The sequence below is a fragment of the Sinohyriopsis cumingii genome, chromosome 9, assembly GCF_028554795.1.
Source record: "Sinohyriopsis cumingii isolate HCF-2022 chromosome 9, ASM2855479v2, whole genome shotgun sequence".
Lineage (NCBI taxonomy): Eukaryota > Metazoa > Mollusca > Bivalvia > Unionida > Unionidae > Sinohyriopsis > Sinohyriopsis cumingii.
The window spans coordinates 18,550,667-18,573,353 of NC_142969.1; the positions used below are offsets into that span (position 1 = coordinate 18,550,667).

At 36.1% G+C, this 22,687-nt stretch overlaps 1 protein-coding gene across 3 annotated transcripts in view; it reads left to right on the forward strand.

The window, feature by feature from the left end:
- The first annotated feature begins 2,844 nt into the window (after window positions 1–2,844).
- LOC149791332 (angiotensin-converting enzyme-like) overlaps window positions 2,845–22,687 on the forward strand; it is a 35,741-nt gene continuing 15,898 nt past the window's right edge. Inside the window, exons 1-7 of one of the 3 annotated variants that reach the window (XM_089969870.1) lie at window positions 2,845–2,998; window positions 11,103–11,269; window positions 12,498–12,637; window positions 16,071–16,258; window positions 17,170–17,402; window positions 18,396–18,590; window positions 19,189–19,456. In XM_089969870.1, the coding sequence (XP_089825996.1) occupies window positions 11,113–11,269; window positions 12,498–12,637; window positions 16,071–16,258; window positions 17,170–17,402; window positions 18,396–18,590; window positions 19,189–19,456 (1,181 nt within the window). In that variant the 5' untranslated portion in view covers window positions 2,845–2,998; window positions 11,103–11,112. The other 2 variants (XM_089969871.1, XM_089969874.1) reach the window with 2 other exon arrangements.

Below are 22,687 nucleotides of genomic sequence, written 5' to 3' on the forward strand. Positions count from 1 at the left end.
TAACGTAGCTTTAACAATTTTTTCAGTAATATCGCTACGATGTCTGCAGTGTGGCAGTTTATAGTGATGTCTAGCACCGGGGCATCATGCCTCAGACATGTAGTATGATGCCCAGCCACATTATACTGACACCAAGCCAACAAGTCCTAACACTAAGAGACAGTTAGGTAGATAGATAGATAGATAGATAGATAGATAATTTCCCCCACATACCAAAAATTCCGGTATTAAACCACCGTACTAAATCAACTGAGCGTTCAAAGAACCTAATATTTCAATCAGTATTAACTTAACCTCGTTACTAAGTCCACCCGGGTAATAAACCATTCTAAGTAAGACCTTATATTTCATTTGATTTGTTTACATTATTAAGCTCACTAGCGTCGTTCTAGCATTACTTCCTTTATACAAGATCAGTAAGCGTGGATCAAAACGAAATAAAAAAAGATTTACGAAAACTACGGCAATTCTATGTATTAGGGTGTGTTTGTTTTTTGACGATATACTGTAATGTACCTGTACCGTAGGGCATAGAAACCCCTATCAGTATTACATAAGTGTAAATCCGACTTGTAAGTGGTAATATGTACAATATATGGGATCAGACAGGATACATGTATGTTTGTTCATAAGCTTGGTCAAGTACTCACCATAAATAAATCTATGTTTACAATCCTCGACGGAATGCTACATAACAGGTCTACCTCAATTTGAATTGTCTAATACACAGATACACATACATCTGCAAGCAAGCATAAAACAGTCAGACAAGCAAATTTATTGTAATGGATATCAGAATATTCTCTTTTACATTAAATATGTGAAAAAGAAGTGTGAATAAAATGGCTTATATGGAGCAGGAAATTCGGATGCGGGAGGTTGTGGGTTCGAACCACGGCCGAGTCATACCAAAGACTTATAAAAATTGGTACTAGCAGCTGTCTCGCTTGGCTATCAGCATTAAAAGGTTGGTGCCAGGACTGAGGCCGCTCCGGTGGCTTAAGTGGCTAGAGCGTTCGCCTCGGACGCGGGGGTCACGGGTTCGATCCCCGGTCGAACCATCCCAAATACTTATAAAAATGATACTAGCTACTGTCTCGATATGCTCTCAGCATTAAGAGTTTAGTGTTAGGACTGGTCTGTCTGGTATCAGGTTAATGCGACTGGAGTGGGACATCATGCTACATGTCTGCGACATGATGTCCCGGTGCTAGACATACTCTAAACTGCCGTGCAGCAGACACTGTAGCGATATGACTGAAAAATAATTAAAGCTACGTTGAAAATCCGTATCACACACACATACACCTATATGTCCAAATTAAAAAGAATGACACTCCCCTGTAGACTGGTAGTCTATGGTGCTAAGATTTAATCCCCCTCATATCTCACTGTCTGCGTGAGTTCGAATCTGCGCCCGAACAGCGAGGGTAAATGAGAAAGTTTGCCAGTAGCTTCGTGTGGGTCGGTTTTTCTTCCGGGATCTCTTCCTTTCTCCACCACAGATATGCTGACCCCCACGTATAGTAGTCTATCATGTGTTAACAAATGTCAATACACAAGACCAAACCAAACCAAAAAGAATGAAGCAAGCACATAGGATACACAAGTAACTGCACACGTGCATTACAGAATGTGTTTTTGGCCTGTTATGAATAGTGCAATTACTGAAGCGTTAATTTTAGGCAGTAATACGAGGGTAGGTTTAGTACCAAAGCTCCATCATAGTAATTGTGGAATCGAAGTATGTGTTATACAGGTCGTCATATTACAGTGTCGTCACCATAGAATGTTATTCAAGTCGTCATATTGCAATGTCGTCACCATAGAATGTTATTCAAGTCGTCATATTACAATGTCGTCACCATAGAATGTTATACAAGTCATCTTATTACAATGTTTTCACCATAGAATGGTTTACAGTTCGACATATCAGAAGGTCGTCACTATGGAATGTTATACAGGGCTTCATATTAGAATGTCGTCACCATAGAACGTTTTACAAGTCGTCATATCAGAAGGTCGTCCCCATAGAATGTTATACAAGTCGTCATATTAGAATGTCGGCAACATAGAAACAAGCTTTACAAGTCGTCATATTATGTTGTCTCCATAGAATGTTATACAAGTCGTCATATTAGAATGTCGTCACCATAAAATGTTGTACAAGTGGTCATATTTAGCACCACAGAATGCAGAGCTACATCTCTCCCGTCCTCTGCTTTTCCTCCTCTCCAGTACCATAGACACCACCATTACGAGTACTAGTAGCTACTGGTAGTTACTGCTGCTACTACCACCACTAATTCAGCTTCAGCTGATACTGTTTCTGCAACCAGCACACCGCTAATACTACTGCTACTACCACTACTAATCGGTCAATAAAGTTCAGTCTGTTAGATGTACACGTGTCTCTGCTGCTCCTTCTAGGGCCTGATTAAGGCCTTTGTGGACCCTGGGCACAGCCAACATAGGGGCCATAGCTATTCTGCCTTGTCCATAGATATGGTTACAGTACTATTAACAACACTGCCTGTGAAATCAGACGATAACATACGGGGCCCCATCAGCCTCGGGTACCCTGCCTGCGAAATCAGACGTTAATATACGGGGACCCTTCTGCCTCGCTGGGGCCCTGGTCACGTTACCCACTTTGCTTATGGACAATCCGGCCCTGGCTACTTTTACTACTTCAATAGAATGTTTAACCATCTACCATATTATCAAATAGTCAAATAGTGTTCCACCTACTGCACGTCTTTACCTCAGGCAACTGGTTACCCAAATAATGACGTTCCACCTGATCGCTCGTCTTTACATGAAGTCAGTGTGTACCCAAAATAGCTCTGGTCCGCTTACCTACTCTTTCAAACTGAATTACTGACAACTTGTTGAAACTTTGATACGATCGCTATATTTTCGATCATGTCCATGTGATAGGCTTGTTTTAAACCCGTCGATTACACTCCTATCATCTGCTGTTGGGTCGAGAGTTAAGGTAATCACCGTAATTTAGTTAGTATACCTGACATAATGCATCATTATTATTGCAATATGGAAAGCTCATAGCCGTCTACTGTGTAAACGACTTGTAGATGACATGGTTGTTGTTATAACCGCCACGTTTACCGACTGACATATTTCCGGGTGAGGGTATGTATATTTGTTGAATACTTTTTATACATACTGCTATAGTATTGTCCATAGTTTATGAAAGACAGGCGAGTTTAAATCTCACCAAGGTTATGTGGTGTTGTTTGTTTAGGAAATGACTGTTCACTTTTGGAGGTGGGTGGGTGGGGAGGAATGCGGCTTTTAATTTTGTTAATTTGATTCTCAAGCGTGTAGATGTCTTGTTTCGATTACTTCGGTTATCTGGTTATCCTAATCGATGGGACTAAGGTGTCCTGTACAAGAAGACGCCAAACTGTCTTTTCTGATATTAAGATTCAGACTGTTCTGATATTAAGATTCATACTGTTCTGATATTAAGATTCAGACTGTTCTGATATTAAGATTCATACTGTTCTGATATTAAGATTCAGACTGTTCTGATATTAAGATTCATACTGTTCTGATATTAAGATTCAGACTGTTCGGATATTAATATTCATACTGTTCTGATATTAAGATTCATACTGTTCTGATATTAATATTCATACTGTTCTGATATTAAGATTCAGACTGTTCGGATATTAATATTCATACTGTTCTGATATTAAGATTCATACCTCACCACTTTAGTAACGAGCCTAGTACACTACCAGTGAGTCACCGTGGCTCCCAGTTGTTTTGTATTTTTATTTAATGCTCTTTCTGGGGTATTACCTTACTCGAATGCTTCAAGCTCAAAAGTAATATTTGCTTAAAGGCGATGCTTAAGCTTACAACGTACAGAACACAAGCTCTGCTGAATGCTTACTACCTTCGTTTTTACATAATATTATTCAGGATTATTCACAAAATTAATTCGAAGCATACATTGTTAACAATCAGCATAATCTTACATGTATTAATGCATGATTGTAAATAACATTGCTGATCCTCTATTTTGTTTTATTTGGGCATGTATATAACATTCCAGACTACATACGTACACACCCACTTCCACAAATTCTCTCTCTCTCTCTCTCTCTGCCTCTGTCTCTCTCTGTCTCTCTCTCTCTCTCTCTCTCTCTCTCTCTCTCTCTATATATATATATATGGTTGTACACTCATACATCGTGTGCATGTTTTGCATAAATCACATTATACCCACCCATATGAGTGTACAAACATACACATTACAGAATAAATTGAAGCAAAGGTTCTTGCAGGCGTGCAGTACGATGGGTCTGAATCTCTCATATTAAGTGTATAGATAGAATGTTTGTTGTTGTTGTTGTTGTTGTTGGGTTTAACGCATTTTTCAGCACACGATAGACCAGTTTAATGGTGGAGGAAGAACCCGGGAAAACCCCAGGTAGAACCACCGAGAAGCTTTCTCACATACCCACGTTGGCTGAATCCGAGACTCGAACCCACGCAGACAGAGGTGAGATGGCAGTGATCCGTAACGGACAGCGCTTTAGACCACTTGGCCACTCGGGGCCCCTAGAATGTTTGTACCGAATGTGCCAAAATATCGATGTATTTTTATAGTTAATTGCAGCAACACTTGTGATATACAGTGGATGGAAATACATAATTTGATCATTACTAATAAAAACTAGCAAGCCACAGGTCATCATTTGCAAAATAGTATTAACAAAAAAATCTAAATACATGTAAACCATTTTTACCAATGACAGGACACCAAAACATCACAGTCTGGTGTAAGAAAATGAAATGAACAACGACAGCAATACGGTTTTCACAGCGAGTACAAACAGCGTCATCCGCAAATGAAAATAATTCATACACGATATTAGCAAAAATTCGACATGACTAAGGAGAGGTTAGAAATTTTCTATTTACTACCCATGTAACAGACGGAATCAAACTGCCATCAAGCAATAACTTATGAAATCAGTTAGTTTACGGTTCAAAGCATGTTCATATGATGTGCTGACTTTGTATTAGCAATACTCTTGAAATCAGTATTTCAAGCGAAAATCAACCTTGAACTGTGAACGATTCATAAACTCACTGAAATCAACTTTTTCGTCCAAATGTAAGAACATTTTTAAAACCAGTCTGTTTTATTTTGGCCCATAGGTTTTTATTATTGAAAGGCGGAGTCAAAATCGGTTGCAGGAAATCTACAAAAGGAGTCGGCTCCCGTACACTTGTGCTCTTTATTTTGACATTGTTCAAATCCATCTGTGCGACATTGTTCAAATCCATCGGTGTTTAGTTTATTTGTTTTTTCAGCGCAAGGTCAATAGTTTAACGTCATGGTAGATAGAAATATTACATTAGTCAGGTTGATGCACGGATTACATCTTTCTAACCTGTTGAAATATAAAGCATTTATTTCACTGTAAATGGTTATATATATATATATATATATATATATATATATATATATATATATATATATATATATATATATATATATATAATGAGAGAGAGAGAGTAAGATAGTTTCTATTAAAAACTTCAGTTATTGAAAATTGATAATTTGAACGCACACGAGGCGAATATAAACTTACATTTCGAGTCTTCAGCAGAACGATTCAAATTTTACGATTCTGTGTTCGTGCGAGCAAAACATCATCATGTAAAGCGTTCAATATGTCTAAATCTAAGATTTATTCAGCAATTGTTTTAGTAATTTTTCCAAATCAATATGACATGTAGGCTCTTCAAATGTTTCATTAAATCCATTCTTTGAAGCGTTGCACACTTTGTTTCTTTAGCGCTACATTCAATTTGCATAGACACTTTCTGAGTTGCCAGATCTCGTGATATCGCACACTAAAATCACTTGAATGTATTTATGTACTGACTTTAATCAATTAGAATCGCGAATCCATTTTTTATGGTACTAGTATTTTCTTTTACTATAATGTGCAATATGGCCATAAATTTATCATTTTCTGTCTTGTGTTTGTGTATTATATTCAATTTGAACTAGTGTCCACGGCGTTATCAACATTTGCAAATCTCACGCACATTTCTGATCATGTTGCATTTTAGGAGCTTGAAACAAAAACAATGTTTCATCTAAGCTGTTAATGTATTTATTTAGAATCGACTCGGCAAGAACATAAAGCAGGTTTAAAGTGTCAGATGCAGTTTTGGTTTATATATATATATATATATATATATATATATATATATATATATATATATATATATATATATATATATATATATATATATATATATATACACCAAAAGTATATCTGAGACTTTAAACATTCTTTACGTTCTTGCTGAGCCGATATATATATAGCGAGACGTATAGGAGTTAATTGTTAATTTAATGTCTAGGTGCCGATGTGGATGTTGTAACTACTGGTGCTATCATTTGAAATCAGTGTAAGTTAGAATGTTGTCTTCCAGCTTCACTTGATGAAAACTCCAGAGTCCGAAGCTGTGAATTGACTACATAATTAGTTAATACATGTCATGAACACAAGCCGTGGAAATTAATTAGTACATATACCTCTCTACTTTTGATGACTTTGTTTAGAAAATAAAATGGGAAAGAAAGAAAACTTAACAAAATAATTTAGAGTAGTGGTAGTCAGTTATTAAATGAAAATAATAATTCCATCAGTAAATGTTTCATACAGTTTCATGATTGTCCCCCATTCATTGAAAAATGCAGTTTGATTATGATTGCATATTCATTGACGATGTAGTTTGATGATCATCACTTATTCATTGACGGATGCAGTCTGTTGGTCATTCCCTACTCGTAGATGGATGCAATTTTGTTTGATGGTCATTCTCTACTCATTGACGGATTAAAATCGTTTGATCGTCATTTCCTATTCACATATGGATGCAGTTTAATGGTCATTCCCTATGCTGAAACTGTTTGTTTCATGATCACCCCCTATTCATTGACGGATGCAGTTTGTTTAGTGATAATTCCTATTCATTGACGGATGCAGTTCGTTCGATGGTCATTCCCTATTCATTGACGGATGCAGTTTGTTTAGTGATAATTTCCTATTCATTGACGGATACAGTTTGTTTAATGATCATTCTTATTCATTGACGGATGCAGTTTGTTTAACGATAATTCCCTATTTATTGATGGATGCAGTTTGTTTAATGACAATTCCCTATTTTTGACGGATGCAGTTTGATGATCATCCCCTATTCGTTGATGGATGCAGTTTGTTTAATGATAATTTCCTATTTATTGACGGATGCAGTTTGTTTCATGGTCATTCCCTATTAATTGATGGATGCCGTTTGTTTAATGATAATTCTGTATTCATTGATGGATGCAGTTTGTTTAATGATAATTCCCTATTTATTGATGGATGCAGTTTGTTTAATGATAATTCCATACTTATTGACGGATGCAGTTTGTTTAATGATAATTCCCTATTCATTGACGGATGCAGTTTGATGATTATCCCCTATTCGTTGATGGATGCAGTTTGTTTAATGACAATTTCCTATTCATTGACGAATGCAGTTTATTTAATGATAATTCCCTACTCATTGACGGATGCAGTTCCTTCGATGCTCATTCCCTATTCATTGACGGATGCAGTTTGATGATCATCCCCTTTCGCTGATGGATGCAGTTTATTTAATGATAATTCCCTATTCATTGACGGATGCATTTCGTTTGATGGTCATTCTCTATTCATTGACGGATGCAGTTTTTTAAATGAAATTTCCTTATTCATTGACGGATGCAGTTTGTTTATTGGTCATTCCTGATTCATTGACGGATGCAGTTTGTCTTATGACAACTACATATTGATTGATGGATGCAGTTTGTTTAATGATAACTCCTTATTCATTGACGGATGCAGTTTGTTTAATGGTTATTCCCTATTCATTGATGGATGCAGTTTGTTTAATGATAATTTCCTATTCATTGACGGATGCAGTTCGTTCGATGGTCATTCCCTATTCATTGACGGATGCAGTTCGTGTGATGGTCATTCCCTATTCGTTGATGGATGCAGTTTGTTAAATGATAATTTCCTATTCATTGACGGATGCAGTTCGTGTAATGGTCATTCCCTATTCATTGACGTATGCAGTTCGTGTGATGGTCATTCCCTATTCGTTGATGGATGCAGTTTGTTTAATGATAATTTCCTATTCATTGACGGATGCAGTTCGTTCGATGGTCATTCCCTATTCATTGACGGATGCCGTTCGTGTGATGGTCATTCCCTATTCGTTGATGGATGCAATTTGTTTGATGACAATTCCCTATTCATTGACGGATGCAGTTTGATGATCATTCCTTATTCGTTGATGGATGCAGTTTGTTTAATGGTCATTCCCTAATTGACGGATGCAGTTTGTTTAATGGTCATTCCCTATTCATTGATGGATGCAGTTTGTTTGATAATTCGGTATTCATTGATGGATGCAGTTTGTTTGATGACAATTCCCTATTCATTGACGGATGCAGTTTGATGATCGTCCCCTATTCGTTGATGGATGCAGTTTGTTTAATGATAATTTCCTATTCATTGACGGATGCAGTTTGTTTAATGGTCATTCCCTATTCATTCACGGACGCAGTTTGTTTTATGGTCATCCTTTATTAATTGATGGATGCAGTTTGTTTGATAATTCGGTATTCATTGATGGATGCAGTTTGTTTAATGACAATTCCCTATTTATTGATGGATGCAGTTTGTTTAATGATAATTCTGTATTCATTTATGGATGCAGTTGGTTTAATAATAATTCTCTATTCATTGACGGATGCCGTTTGATGATCATCCCCTATTCGTTGATGGATGCAGTTTGTTTAATGATAATTTCCTATTCATTGACGGATGCATTTCGTTCGATGGTCAGTCCCTCTTTATTGACGGATGCAGTTTGTTGAATGATAATTCCCTATTCATTGAATGATGCAGTTTGATGATCGTCACCTATTCGTTGATGATGCAGTTTGTTTAATGAGTATTCCTTATCCATTAAGCAATTCAGTTTGTTTCATGATCATCCCCATTAATTGACGGATGCAGTTTGATGGTCATTCCCTGTTCATTGACGAATGCAGTTTTATGGTGAGTGCCTATTAAATGATGGTTGCAGTCTGTTCGATGATCATTCCCTAGTTTTTATGGATGCAATTTGTTTGATGATTATTCCCTATTCATTGACAGATGCAGTTTCTTTGGTGATCATGCCCCATTTATTAACAGATGCAGTTTGATGAGCATGTCCCTTTTATTTACATATGAACTTTCATGATCATGTCCCATTCATTGACAGATGCAGTTTGATGATGATGTCCCATTCATTGACAGATGCAGTTTCTTTGGTGATCATGCACCATTTATTGACAGATGCAGTTTGATGATCATGTTCCTTATATTGACATATGTACTTTGGTGATCATGCACCATTTATTGACAGATGCAGTTTGATGATCATGTTCCTTATATTGACATATGTACTTTGATGATCATGTCCCATTTATTGACTGATGCAGTTTGTTTTGATCGTCATGCTCCATTTATTGATATATGTACTTTGATGATCAAGCCCCATTTATTGGCAGATGATATTTTTTGATCATGCGCCATTTATTGACAGATGCAGTTTGTTTGATGATCGTGCCCCATTTATTGACAGATGTTGTTTGATGATCAAGCCCAATTTATTGACAGATGCAGTTTTGTGTGATCGTTACTTATTTATTGACGAATGCAATTCGTTTCATCCGTTGCGTATCTAATCATACATAGACGTATTAATTTCTTCCGATTTCTGAAGGAATGTTTAGCTTATGTCAATATTTAAAATATTAGATAATGATATATTGAAAATATTAAATAACGATGATACTATATTAAATATATGAGTCAACATGGTTGCACATCAGTTTGTATGCCTCACTAGTCAATGAAAACAAAAATGGAGAATAGATTCAGACTAATTTTCTATCGTAAGAATATCTTATGTCGAGTATATATTAATATAAGTATCTGCAGGTAGTCGTTTCACAGATACAGTTCTTCCCCTTCTCTCTCCCGTCCTGTTTAGTTGAATAAATTGCATCTTAACAACCTTAAGACCTTAAGTGCCTTATGCTCTCTCTCTCTCTCCCTCTCTCTCTCTCTCTCTCTCTCTCTGACACACACACGCACAAACCCACCCACGCGCACACGTTTCGTTGAATGTACACAACTTTCAAATTATATGTTCTTAGAATGATCGAAAAGTTCCGATTAATTATTTTTTCTTTTCCCTATTGTAAAACTGTCTGTTCAGACACTCGATAAGTAACACGCTTTCCTTTCGAAGGGTAGTTGTTGTTCATGTTTATATGCCTCAACGAATAATGAGTGAATATGTTCCTGAGTGATATTACTAGTTATATAACCTTTAACTATTGAATCCATCCATCCATCCATTCATCCATCATTCTTTCTTTCTTTCTTTTCTATCCATCCATCCATTCATCCATCTTTCTTTCTTTCTTTCTTTCTTTACAATTGCCTGTTCGTCCACCTAGATGTTTATTTGAAGTCGTGTCTCTTTGTTTCTTATTCAGACTTACTCATAACTACGTGTTCTTTTTTGTGGAAATGATTCTGTGAGGCCTATACTGCATGGCCACCTGTCTAATATTTCCCTTTAACGTCTAAAAAAAATCACTTAAGTCTACTATTCCACATGATAAGAGAAGAATTATCGCACTTTCTGAGTGGCCGAACATTCGGCAGGAAAATCCAAGATAACCTGTCGGGAACTTTGAAGTCATCGTGACTGATATTACCATGCAGAACGGTGCAACAGGTTCGTGTGTCTTTCAACCATAAGATAACAGTCTAGTACTTGATGAAACGAGGACGTGAACATTAGTTTAGCTGTTGCAAATATTCGTTTTAGCAGGTCAGTCCAAGCGCCGTCAGTAAAATTTTAAATTACAATAACTATTTAATTTGAACGGCTTCGTGTTTACAAAATATAATACCGTTGGCACCTAATTTTGTCTTTCTTTCTGTAAGAACACCCAACATGCGGGCTGTCTTGATCCTAGCACTATTGATATTGACCAAATGCCAGGATCAGAAAGATGTTGCTCATGCGCTTAATTATAAACTGGGAAATCTACGAGATTCGTTTCTGGAACTTCGTCAGCTGGTAAAATTACTTCAAGAAAAGGAAGCGGAAGGTAGGTCTAATTATTATTATTATTATTATTATTATTGTTGTTCTTGTGTTCGTTGTTGGTTGGTTTTCTTGATGGTGATTGTGATGGCATAATGATTCAGTATATTGTAATCGTTGCATTTATTGCCCAAAATATTAAAATTGCTTTCGAGTTTGCTTCTATAACGGGTATTCTATTTATTGGTGCATATACCGCAGCACAATACCATCCCTGAGCTATACACTGCCCTTCTTGAAGGCTGTCTTTTATTAAGATTTTAAATATTTGTAATATTTTTAATGTACGATTTGGACAACCGATGTACATCAACTCGACAGATTGGTATCAACCTGATAGCTGATTTGCATCCACTTGGCATCAGCTGAGCATCTGCAGTGTAACAGCGGTTGTGCATCTGCTTTGCGTCAACATGGCATCAGTTTGGCATCATTTTGTCATCGACATGGCATCGGTTGGGCATCTGCCTGGCATCATTTACTGATAGTTTTCGCTAACTGTACAAATATTAACCTAAATGTGTCAGTGGAGTGTATAAAGATACCTTCTTTTTTAAACTTTATTACCTTTGAAGACACTTTACCGTGTTTAAATTGTCTTTTCAAAGATGCCTGGCATCTTTCCTCAGTTGAAGATCTATATAATATTTCAGTTATCCAATGGTAATTGATCAAAGAAAAGCGATAAGTTTGTTTTTTTTAAAAAATATTTTCCACTAGTTAGATATTTATCCAGGCCACATGTGGAAGTTACACAACTCATTAAAATGTGTAAAATAAAGGATATGCATATAATGTTTTGGCGTCATGACTTTCATTAACGGTGCAGCTGACTTTAGGTTATATCAGCCAAGGAACGAGGTTAGTTAAGTAAGTGAGATTGTCTGTCATACTTGACAATGCATATACAAGTGCATACATTCAGTGGCGTACTAAGGGAGGGTGCGACCAGTAAACGTTCTCATACCAAATGAAAAATTCGCCAATATAAAAGTTATTTCCAATTTGCTTATGACAGTACTGCACTGTGTAAAAATTTACTTGCAAGCATAACATATGTTTCTGTGTGTTTACATTTTATAATTATTTATGGGGGTGCCAAAGGAAGGATTCTTCCCGGATGCCAAACACTTTAGGTACGCCCCTGCATACATGTGTACATACATCGGCAGACAGAAAGACAGACAAGTAGGCTTGGAATGCATAATTCTAATTTCTCATCCTTAAAAAAGGAAGGAACAGTGATGACCTACTACAGTCCTATCGACAGCAACTGAGGGACATGAACAAGGAGCTTGGCGACATCTACGCTCAGCAGGCATACTCGGGTTGGAATTATAGAACAAACATCACCAAGGAGAATGCTGACAAGGTATACTTCTTTCTCTTTCTCTCGTTTCTATCTTTCTTCCTTGTTTTCTTCGATCTCTTTTTCTCGCTACCAAGTGATTATTCACTGATTCATTTGTTCTTTCTTTCTTTCTCTTTCTTTATCTTTCTTTCACTTTATGCCTCCTTTTTCTTTCTTTCTTACTCTCAGACTTTGCGTCAAAAGTTGCAAGCGGCGGACCACATATATCACTGTTATTTCGAGTTGCGTTTTACTTATTCTTGAAATTAGTACATCAATGTAAAATATTTATTCAAAGACGTTTTATTTTTCTTTCTTTTCAAACGTCAACATCTTCTGGTTATACTCGTGGCATCGGGGAGGAGCGCAGAAGAGTCTAGAGATAGACAGACAGACAGCATTTAGTGCGTCTTATTGCAGACACGTTGTTACTTTCTTATTCTTATATTTAATAAAGGAAGTTATAGTGACGAAACTTTTACGATTTTATAACTTGCTGAAGCTACTCAATAGTTCTGTAACGAAATACAGATACATTACTCCAGCAAGAAATGCTTGCAATAGATTGTGTACTGGGATATGTCAGTGTCCTTTCGTTCGTTTGAAGTATCAATGACAATGTGGTAGCACAGTTGTTAGCATAACCAGTGCTCAGTCAATGTGTGCCGGGTTTGATTCCTGACTGAACAGACTGACCAGTACTGGTGTTTTTCTTGGCAATGCCGTTTACCCCTAATACTTTGGTACATAGTGTTGTATGTGCTGGTTTGCCGTGTGACATATACCAATGGCTTTAGACCAGACTTTGCATTCCAATAAATAATTTGTCAGTCAGAACTCTGTCACTGACTTTAAGATTCCCTCTGTTGTACATATATCTGAATAATACGTTCAGTGGTATTAGTTCAGTAACATTGACTCCTTTAAATTATATTACTTACAGATTTTAACCAAACATTGTGTGTGGGTATATCATGCCAAGGTTTGAGACGAGTTTAGTGATCTCTAATCCGTGATCTCACGTTTATGGTCAAAGGTCATGACAGTACATTTTGCATGGTATTATTAAGATAAAAAATAGTTTTGTTAATTCATTTAGTATGACATACTTTCTTAAGAACATCATACATCAGATGATTTCGATTCCCATCAGTTAACAAAAAATATGAAAGGGACACAGAAACAGTGTGTGTGTGTGTGTGTGTGTGTGTGATTTGGATTTTAACGTAGCTTTAACATTTTTCAGTCATATCGCTATGATGTCTGCAGTGTGGCAGTTTATAGTGATGTCTAGCACTGGGGCATCATGCCGCAGACATGTAGCATGATGTCCCACCCAGTCACACACCAGGCCGACCAGTCCTAACACTAACATCTTAATGATGAGCGCCTAGCGAGGCAGCAGTACCATTTTTATAAGACTTTGGTATGACTCGGCCGGGGATTGAACCCACGACCTCTCGCATCCAAGGCGGATTCTCTAACCACTAGGCCACCGGAGTGGTAGGACACAGAAACACATTATCGTTGATTTTATGTCAGGAGAGGATCAGTTCCTTTGAGGGACTCTTGTATTAAAAATATTGGAGATATTGTGATATCTTCCCTCTCTCCTCCCATCTATCAGCCCATCTGCACTTTACATTTCCTCATAAGCTGATGGGTATACATTCAATATACTTTGTGGTTCTGTTGCCTTATGGTAACATCTGCTAGATATGCCATCATTTGTCTACACTTGTGCTATGTAGGAGAGGGCATTATAAGTTAAATGTAAAAAATAATTAAAAAATTCAGTTACAATGACATTTTTAAGTATCTTCTGACTAAACATCCTATATTCTTCCATAGCACAAAGGTGGACTCACGATGGCTCCGTAATTGACGCACACGACTCTCGCCCGAAAATGTTCGGGTTCGAATATTACTATCGGATTACCTGTGGTTGCTTACCGTAGTGTATCACTGGGGAAGACACTTTACACCAGTTTGTTTGAACAGTATTTATTTAAGAAAACGGTCTCACGTATAATGTATTACAATTTAATCCATTTGCACCAGTTGCGTAGGGCCCTGGGCAATAAATAACACAACCGTGTTGCTGTGGCGTAAAATACCAGGCTATAACATGATGGCGCTTTATATGCACTGTTCATCAGAATAAACTAACGCTGCGTTTGTCTGTTTTTGAAGTTCAGATATTAGCTGCTGAGTTGCGCATGCGTGTATTTTCACCCAGATCAGTTATTCTTAAACTGACTCTTTATTTCTCTCCAAAAGTATATTCACGTTTAAACAAATTTAGTCTTGAAGTTTATCCCAGTACTTAACTGCACGTACAGACGGGTCCTGTGGCATAAGTGGTTAAAGCGTTCACCTTGGATGCGGGAGCTCGCGGGTTCGAAGCCCGTCTTAGTCATAATAAAGACATAAAAATGGTACTAGCAGCTGCCTCGCTTGGTGCTCAGCATTAGTTAGGACTGGTCGGCCTGGTGTCAGTATAATGTGTCTGGCTGGGACATCATACTACAAATCTGCGACATGATGCCCCAGTGCAAGACATCACTATAAGCTGCCACACTGCAGACATCGTGGCGATGTGACTGAAATTGTTAAAGCTGCGATAAAATTCCCAAAACGTACACTCACTACACGTACATCAAAATGATGCCTTGTGTTATCCATTCTCTCCTCACTTTGCTCTGTTGGTGGTGGTGTTGTTTTGTTGTTGATATTTGCTGTGTTTGTGGTATCTTTTATTGGTGTTGGTGGTGTTTTCCTTTTATATATTGGGAGATATTAAATTAAATTGTCACAGTTGTCTGGTTTTTATAATCCAGTAATCTAGAATTAAATCACTCCTTATTTGCCTGCAGTCAAAGATTGCTAATCACATTTATAGTAGATTCTGTATTATTTCAGTGCGGTTCTTTTCCACCTCAGCATAAACCAAAATCTTAATGCTTTATGTGTGACACTGTTCAGATCGCAAGAATGTATGTACCTCTAAAATTCGTATGGATATCCATGTAAAACAATTTTGGTTTTGACTGATCTTTGTCTTGGACGTGACTGAAACTGCTAAAAGTACTAAACTAACTAAGTTGCCTATTTGTTTCATGTGTCCGTCCTTGGACCGTACATTATCTTTGCCTTTCACTTGCCATTCCGATAGCTAATATCCATTTGCATTATAGTTGAGTTTGGACTTACCAAAAGTCACGAAATATATTTGGGGGAAATAAATATTATTTATTTTTGAAGTTTGATGTAGCTAGAGTTAATAACATTGAATCGGCCAATTAGAAAATCAGCCCATGGCAGGAGATATCATGAACACTTGATGGAAGTCCAAGTTCAAGTAGAGTGTCCACATTTTTCTCAAGTGAGACTATAAACTTTTATTTTGTGATCGTCATAATAAATTGATTACAGACTATTTATATGACTTTAGGTGAGCCAAGTCGGAGTCGAGACAGCCGGTTTGACAAGAAAGCTGATACGTCAGGCCAGGCTCCTATTGAGACAAGACATATTCAGAGAAAAGTATCCGGATAGACTGAGTCCAGAACTGAGGGACATGAAACGACAGTTGATCTTGTTTAGCCAGGATACTACACTCAAGGACGACAAGAATGTCCGGTGAGCTCACGGCACGCTTTGAGTTTGCCTTAATAGTTACTGACGAAAATATTACCTGAGCTCAGGTTGCACTTGAATAGCATAACTAGATAATAACGGTGATGTCATGCGAAATAATTGTATAATTGAATGGTTAAAACAGATATCAGCGTGCATGTCGGCATTCGGAACTAATTCAGCTTTTTTTTTCGAAGAAAAAAAAACCTCTTATCCATTTTATTGTTTTCTCGATCACTTGCATGTGTTATGTGTATTTGTGTTGTTGTTGTTGTCGGAGGGGTATGCATGAGGGTTTTGTTTTTTTTTTGTTTGTTGTTTTGTTGCATTTACATTTGTTTTACCAATTCCAAAAAGCAAACCGTGTTGGGCAGCATTGTTTTATTACCTTCTGTAGTTAAAGATGGAGATCGTACTTGCAGCTTGCGCACTTCAAATCTTTTAAAGCGATTTGACACAAGTCTGAAATAGAACTAGTTTGGGCTCTTATCTGAATACCGGTATAACAAGCAATTCGAAAGATAAGAGGCGGAAATAGAAATCGTTTTGCTCTTGTCTGAATGCTTGGATAACACGCTATTCAAAAGATACAAGTCTGAATAGAAATCGTTTGGCTCTTGTGTGTATGCTTGGATAACACGCTATTCAAAAGATACAAGTCTGAATAGAAATTGTTTGGCTCTTGTGTGTATGCTTGGATAACACGCTATTCAAAAGATACAAGTCTGAATAGAAATCGTTTGACTCTTGTCTGTATGCTTGGATAACACGCTATTCCAAAGATACAAGTCTGAAATAAAAATCGTTTGGGCTCTTTGCTAAATACCGGGATAAGAAGCAGAATAAAAATATAAAATACATATTTTTACTAGAATTATAATAGATCAACACAAATGACACATTTACGATTTCAGACGACAAGAGGATGATCATCAGGAGTTACAGAAGATTTACTCCACAGCCAAGGTGGAAAAAGATGGAACATATTATTCCTTAGAACCACAGCTTACCGAGTTGATGGCAAAATCACGTAATCCTGATGAACTACTGTGGGCGTGGAAAAGCTGGAGTGATGTGACGGGTCCAGCAATGAAATTGAAATACGAAGAATATGTCACATATTTAAATCAAGGCGCAAAGGATAACGGTACAAGCTGTTTGTCAACCAGTCTTAAGTTTGTGTTTCTTTTTTGTCTGTATGCTCTCTCTCTCTCTCTCTCTCTCTCTCTCTCTCTCTCATTGATTTAACGGCTAAATTTGCTATCCTGCATTGTCTCATCAAACACGTCTGGCCAATGGTGTATTGTTACATATACAATGCAATGTTTCACGATTCGTGTATTGTTTTACATATCAGGTACTGTTACACAGATCGTGCATTGTTTCATATATCTTGCATTGTTACACATATCGTGCATTGTTACACATATGGTGCATTATTGCACATATCATGCATTATTTCAAATATCGGGTATTGTTCCATACCTCGCGTATTGTTCCAAATATTGCATATTGTTATATATTACATAATTCCACATACCGTATATTGTTACAAATATGAAGACACATTTGAAATGAAAACCCTCATAAAACGGTATCTTGAATAGGTGAGTTTCCTCGAAAGCAACATTTTCATTGATGCTTGGATATGCAGGAGACAGCGTAAGTTTGTGTAGAAGAGCCTGGGCCAGGGAGAATCGCCGCCTGTAACGTCAACGTCAAACGCGAAGAAAAATGTAAAGGAATGTTTTCGTTACAAGGCAAACGTAAACTGTTCTAAATTTTTATATTTTTACATCTCTGGTTTCATAGCAATGTTTAATGTCGTCGATATCCACAAATTCAATGAATATTATATAAGAATGAAAAATGTCTTACTGTAAAAGTATGAATCAATGACTTCGCTTCAGATTTCTTACAAAAGGAATTAATTTATTTTTAAAGTAAATAAAGCTTCTATATCCTGGAAAGGACAAACGCTTGCGCAATTCTGCCGCAGCCAATTTATAGATTTTCTACACATCTGTGCACTCAGGATTCCTTGCTCCAGCAGTTGCAACGTCCCAGATTTTTTCCAAAACAAAATGTTGTTTTACAGAATACAAATAGAGTGCCATCATACGTTCTTCACATATTGCAGGATACAAGAATTACGCTGATGCTTGGATAGAAAGCCAGTTTGACAGCACGCCGAATTTGGAGGAGATGGCAGAGAAATTGTGGGAAGAGTTAAAGCCTCTGTATCAGCAGCTTCACGCTTACGTCAGACGTCGTCTGCATGAAAAATACCCGGATGTAGTCGGGGAGACGGGTGCTATTCCAGCCCATCTTCTCGGTAAAAAAGAAGCTTTTTCCTGCTTTGATTTGCCAAAATTGATTAAATGAGAAAATCCATTAAACTTTTACTATCAGTATATTCTGAATTTTAAAGAAGAACGCAGTGATTTCGGCCGGTTTATTGGATCATACATAGAAAAAGAACCGAATGGGTACGACTAGTAAGGAAATATATTGAATGATTCTGTTCATTACATTTTTGCTGACAGTATCAGATGTTAATTCAGTCAAACTGTATATCACAAAATATTATCTATTTTCACGTTTCAATAATTATTTTTAGAACAAATAAGGAGATACTGAAATATCATATATATTGTGGATATCTACTAAGACTTCTAAAAGTAAATTACATTTTGTACAGCCTGTCTGGACTGGTTTGCAGGGTAGTCCGATGCATAAGAAAGTACATTTTTCTAAAGATTCTCTGGACTGGTTTTTAGAGTAAGTCTTGTGTATATATTTCATTTTCACGAGATTCAGACCTATATATCGTATTTGGATAAAACGATGTTATGTTATATATCGCCAAATGCAAATGAACATATTTCTTACATTTAGTGTTATATATATACTGGATGCTTATACAATACTAGGGAATATGTGGGCGCAGGATTGGGAGAATATCTACGACCTGGTCGTCCCTTACCCGTACGCAAAAGAGCATGATATCAACAAGGAGATGATAAGTCAGAATTACACTGTGGAGCACATGTTCAAAATGGCTGAGCATTTCTTCACTTCCATTGGCTTATTCCCTATGACGCACACGTTCTGGCAAAAGTCAATGATCGTCAAACCAGAAGGTCGTGAAGTGCAATGTCACGCGTCAGCGGAAGATTTCTATACTAAAGACGATTTCAGGTTAGGTGTTTCAGATACATGTATATAGTGTAACTTGATAATATTAATGAAGAGAGTCCAGATTTGTGTGTCTTTACTGTAGAACAGAGACACTTGCTTCAAAACTATGATACTCTGAACCCATTTTATTTCTGTATTTTCATGTCAAACCTCCATTTTAAGTACACGTCAATGAAATACATTATTGTATCGCCCCACAGTGTCAATTACAGACAGCTTTAACTGTACAGTGGATTCAATATCTGGGCTTTTATCACCCGAATCGTCGCTTTATGCGAACTAAATGTTTGCTACAAACTGTACAATGTTATTTGAATCTAGCTTCTCGAGACGTTTACATATACATTAGGTTTGATCTTATGCTTTTAAACAAGATAAAGGTATTGACATTGGGTATTTTCAGTTCAGTGTTAAAAGATTTAGCTTCCAATATAGAAAATGTAGATCATATTTCATGAACGTTTTTACATCTGACCGCAGAACCAGGAGAATTGAATACATTTAAATTACCGTCTGTAAACTCATCTCCTAAAAACAATAGTTTCAATTATATTTAATTTCATTTTCATTTTGCAAGATGAATGACTACTGTGATCAGGTGATATACGTAACAAATCCATACGTTTTTTAAGATGGCTTATCCGTGTGGGTGTTTGGGGGTTATTTGCTTTTTATAAAAAAAAATCTTTGTTTTGTTTAGCAAGCAAGGTTCAGATATTTTAAGAACTATAAGCAAACAGTTTGGGGAAAAAGACACCATTTTTTTCCCACCTTATTTCCCAAAACAGGATATCACTATTCATCAACTGCTTGGTTAACTAATACGCAGTGACTGCAATCAACGTGGCGTCAATACTTTGTAACCATGGGCAATCCGCAGATGTAAAGTGTGACATTTTCGCGATATTTTCTTACAACGCCTATTTGGTCAGAATCTGAGTTGCGTCTCGTCTAAAATCTGTTTTCCTCTTTGTATGACCCTTGAGGGTTCATCTCATTATTCGAATAGCATATCGTCAAATTTGGGTCATTGTGACCTACTTTTGCAAAATATACTGGTGTGTAAAGTATACAAGCCGACAACTGTGTTATCTTTCAGTTTCGTTTTACAGTCACCATCCAACTGAATCGGGTAACATTCTAAAGATCAGAGCTAATTAATATTTTGAAATCGCTAGAACTTTTTTGATCAATTTATGAAGGAAATCGAAAGAATGCATCTAATTATGACTTTGTCAACGTGATTATGCCTGAAGACTAAATGCCTATTATAAAATGCGTGTAAATGTCTTCTAACATTAGATGAACGTGCTAGAATCCCATAACCTGGTGACAAAAAAAGACATTACACCTGGATCAGATGGAATATCTAGGAATTTCGCAACATTTTGTTTTTGAACGACATAAAATAATATGTAATAAATGTATTGAATTAGTTTTGTGACAAATATCTTTTCGCTTCTCAAAACACAAAGAAATGTTTTATCTTTGCTAAAACGGGGGGGGGGGGGGGGATTAAATATTTGGGGACTATCTGGCTTTCTTGAAAAAAAATTGACCAGCAAAACCATCGCAAATAGATTAAATATATTATTTCAAATATGAATCATAGTAATCGAAACAGATATATCAACTGTTGGAGAGAAATATGTTCTATTTCATATTATTGAAACTCTTTAAGGTAATGCTTCTCCTGGTCAATTTTTTTCTTTTGTTGGGTCTATTTTTTTGGGAGGGGGGTGTTTTGTTTTGGGAGTTGTTGATTTTTGTTGTTTTTGTTGTTTATTTTTTATGCAGCTTGCAACTTTCTTACTTGGTTGGCTCGACAGAAAATATCTTTCTGATGTTTAGAATTTCTATATTTTGGTCTTTCTCTCTTGCAGATAAAAGTAGCTACATTATGAATTATGGTGTCTTTTTAAAACTATTTCCCATTTTGTAGTGCAGTGATGCAAATGTGTTCTTTATGTATTGTTTATGTAATTGAAATCATCTCTTATGTAATACATATATATATATATATATATATATATATATATATATATATATATATATATATATATATATATATATATATACTGTTGTAATGATTTTAAAAATACGCTTCTTTTAGACGAAGCAACATTTATAATAAACTGTTCAAAAAGTATTTTATTTATGATGGTTAAACTTCATGCTGAGTTTAAAAGATATCTGGTTTACGTTCGAACAATCAGATGTCATGTATTATTAATATGTTAATTGCAACAGAAAACCATTCAACAATATTTACCTAAAACAATTGTTAATCGACGTTTGAACATGAAGAAACGTTAGGGATTATCTTTATTGTTGATAGCAAACTATTAAGGTTACTATTGAACCAAATTTAGGGATTTCCACCATTGCATGAAGCGCTGGAACGGTACAGATTTTCCAAATACAGTTTTCAAATTGAATGCTTGGCAAAGCTATTCCCTCTGCTCACAGTATTACTTAATCCTGGTAAATATATAAAAATTGACAACTTCTTTGTTTCAAAACTGTGGAATGGCAAATCTGATAAAATAAATAGGACTGCTATATTTCCTTTCTACAGCAAAGGAGGGTTCAACATGCTTGAAACAGAGGCATCCGTTTGCGCATTCAAATTTAGTTGGATTAACTGATCCAAGACAATGACAACAATGGCAATGGAAATTAACAGTTAATAATGTGCTAAAATATTTGTGTAAATCAGTTTTTACTATAACTGTAAAGAAAATTATATTGAAAAGCTACTCAGAAGTTATGTATTCTACGGAGATGTTTCTGAGTCATGATACAGAATAAATTTCAGAAGTGAAATACATGATATTAGAGACAAACACATATGATACAATTCAAGCATGCACCATAAAACAAAATTATTTATGTAACAAAAATTAACAATAAAATTATATCTTGTATACGAGATATATTCGACCATGGTAAATATAAATACAAAACCTTTGGAAACATTATTGCAAATAATACTGGATTTTTTTCTTTCTTTTATGTCCTTGCCATTTTTGTTTACATGTACTTCCACTTTCTTATACTTGTGTATTGAGTTATAATCTCATGATGGAGAATATATATATATATATATATATATATATATATATATATATATATATATATATATATATGTACGGCTACAAATTCAGGAAATGACCAAATGCTTTTGATATATAATTGATAAAGTTATAAAAAGCTGAAACTGTAAAAGGG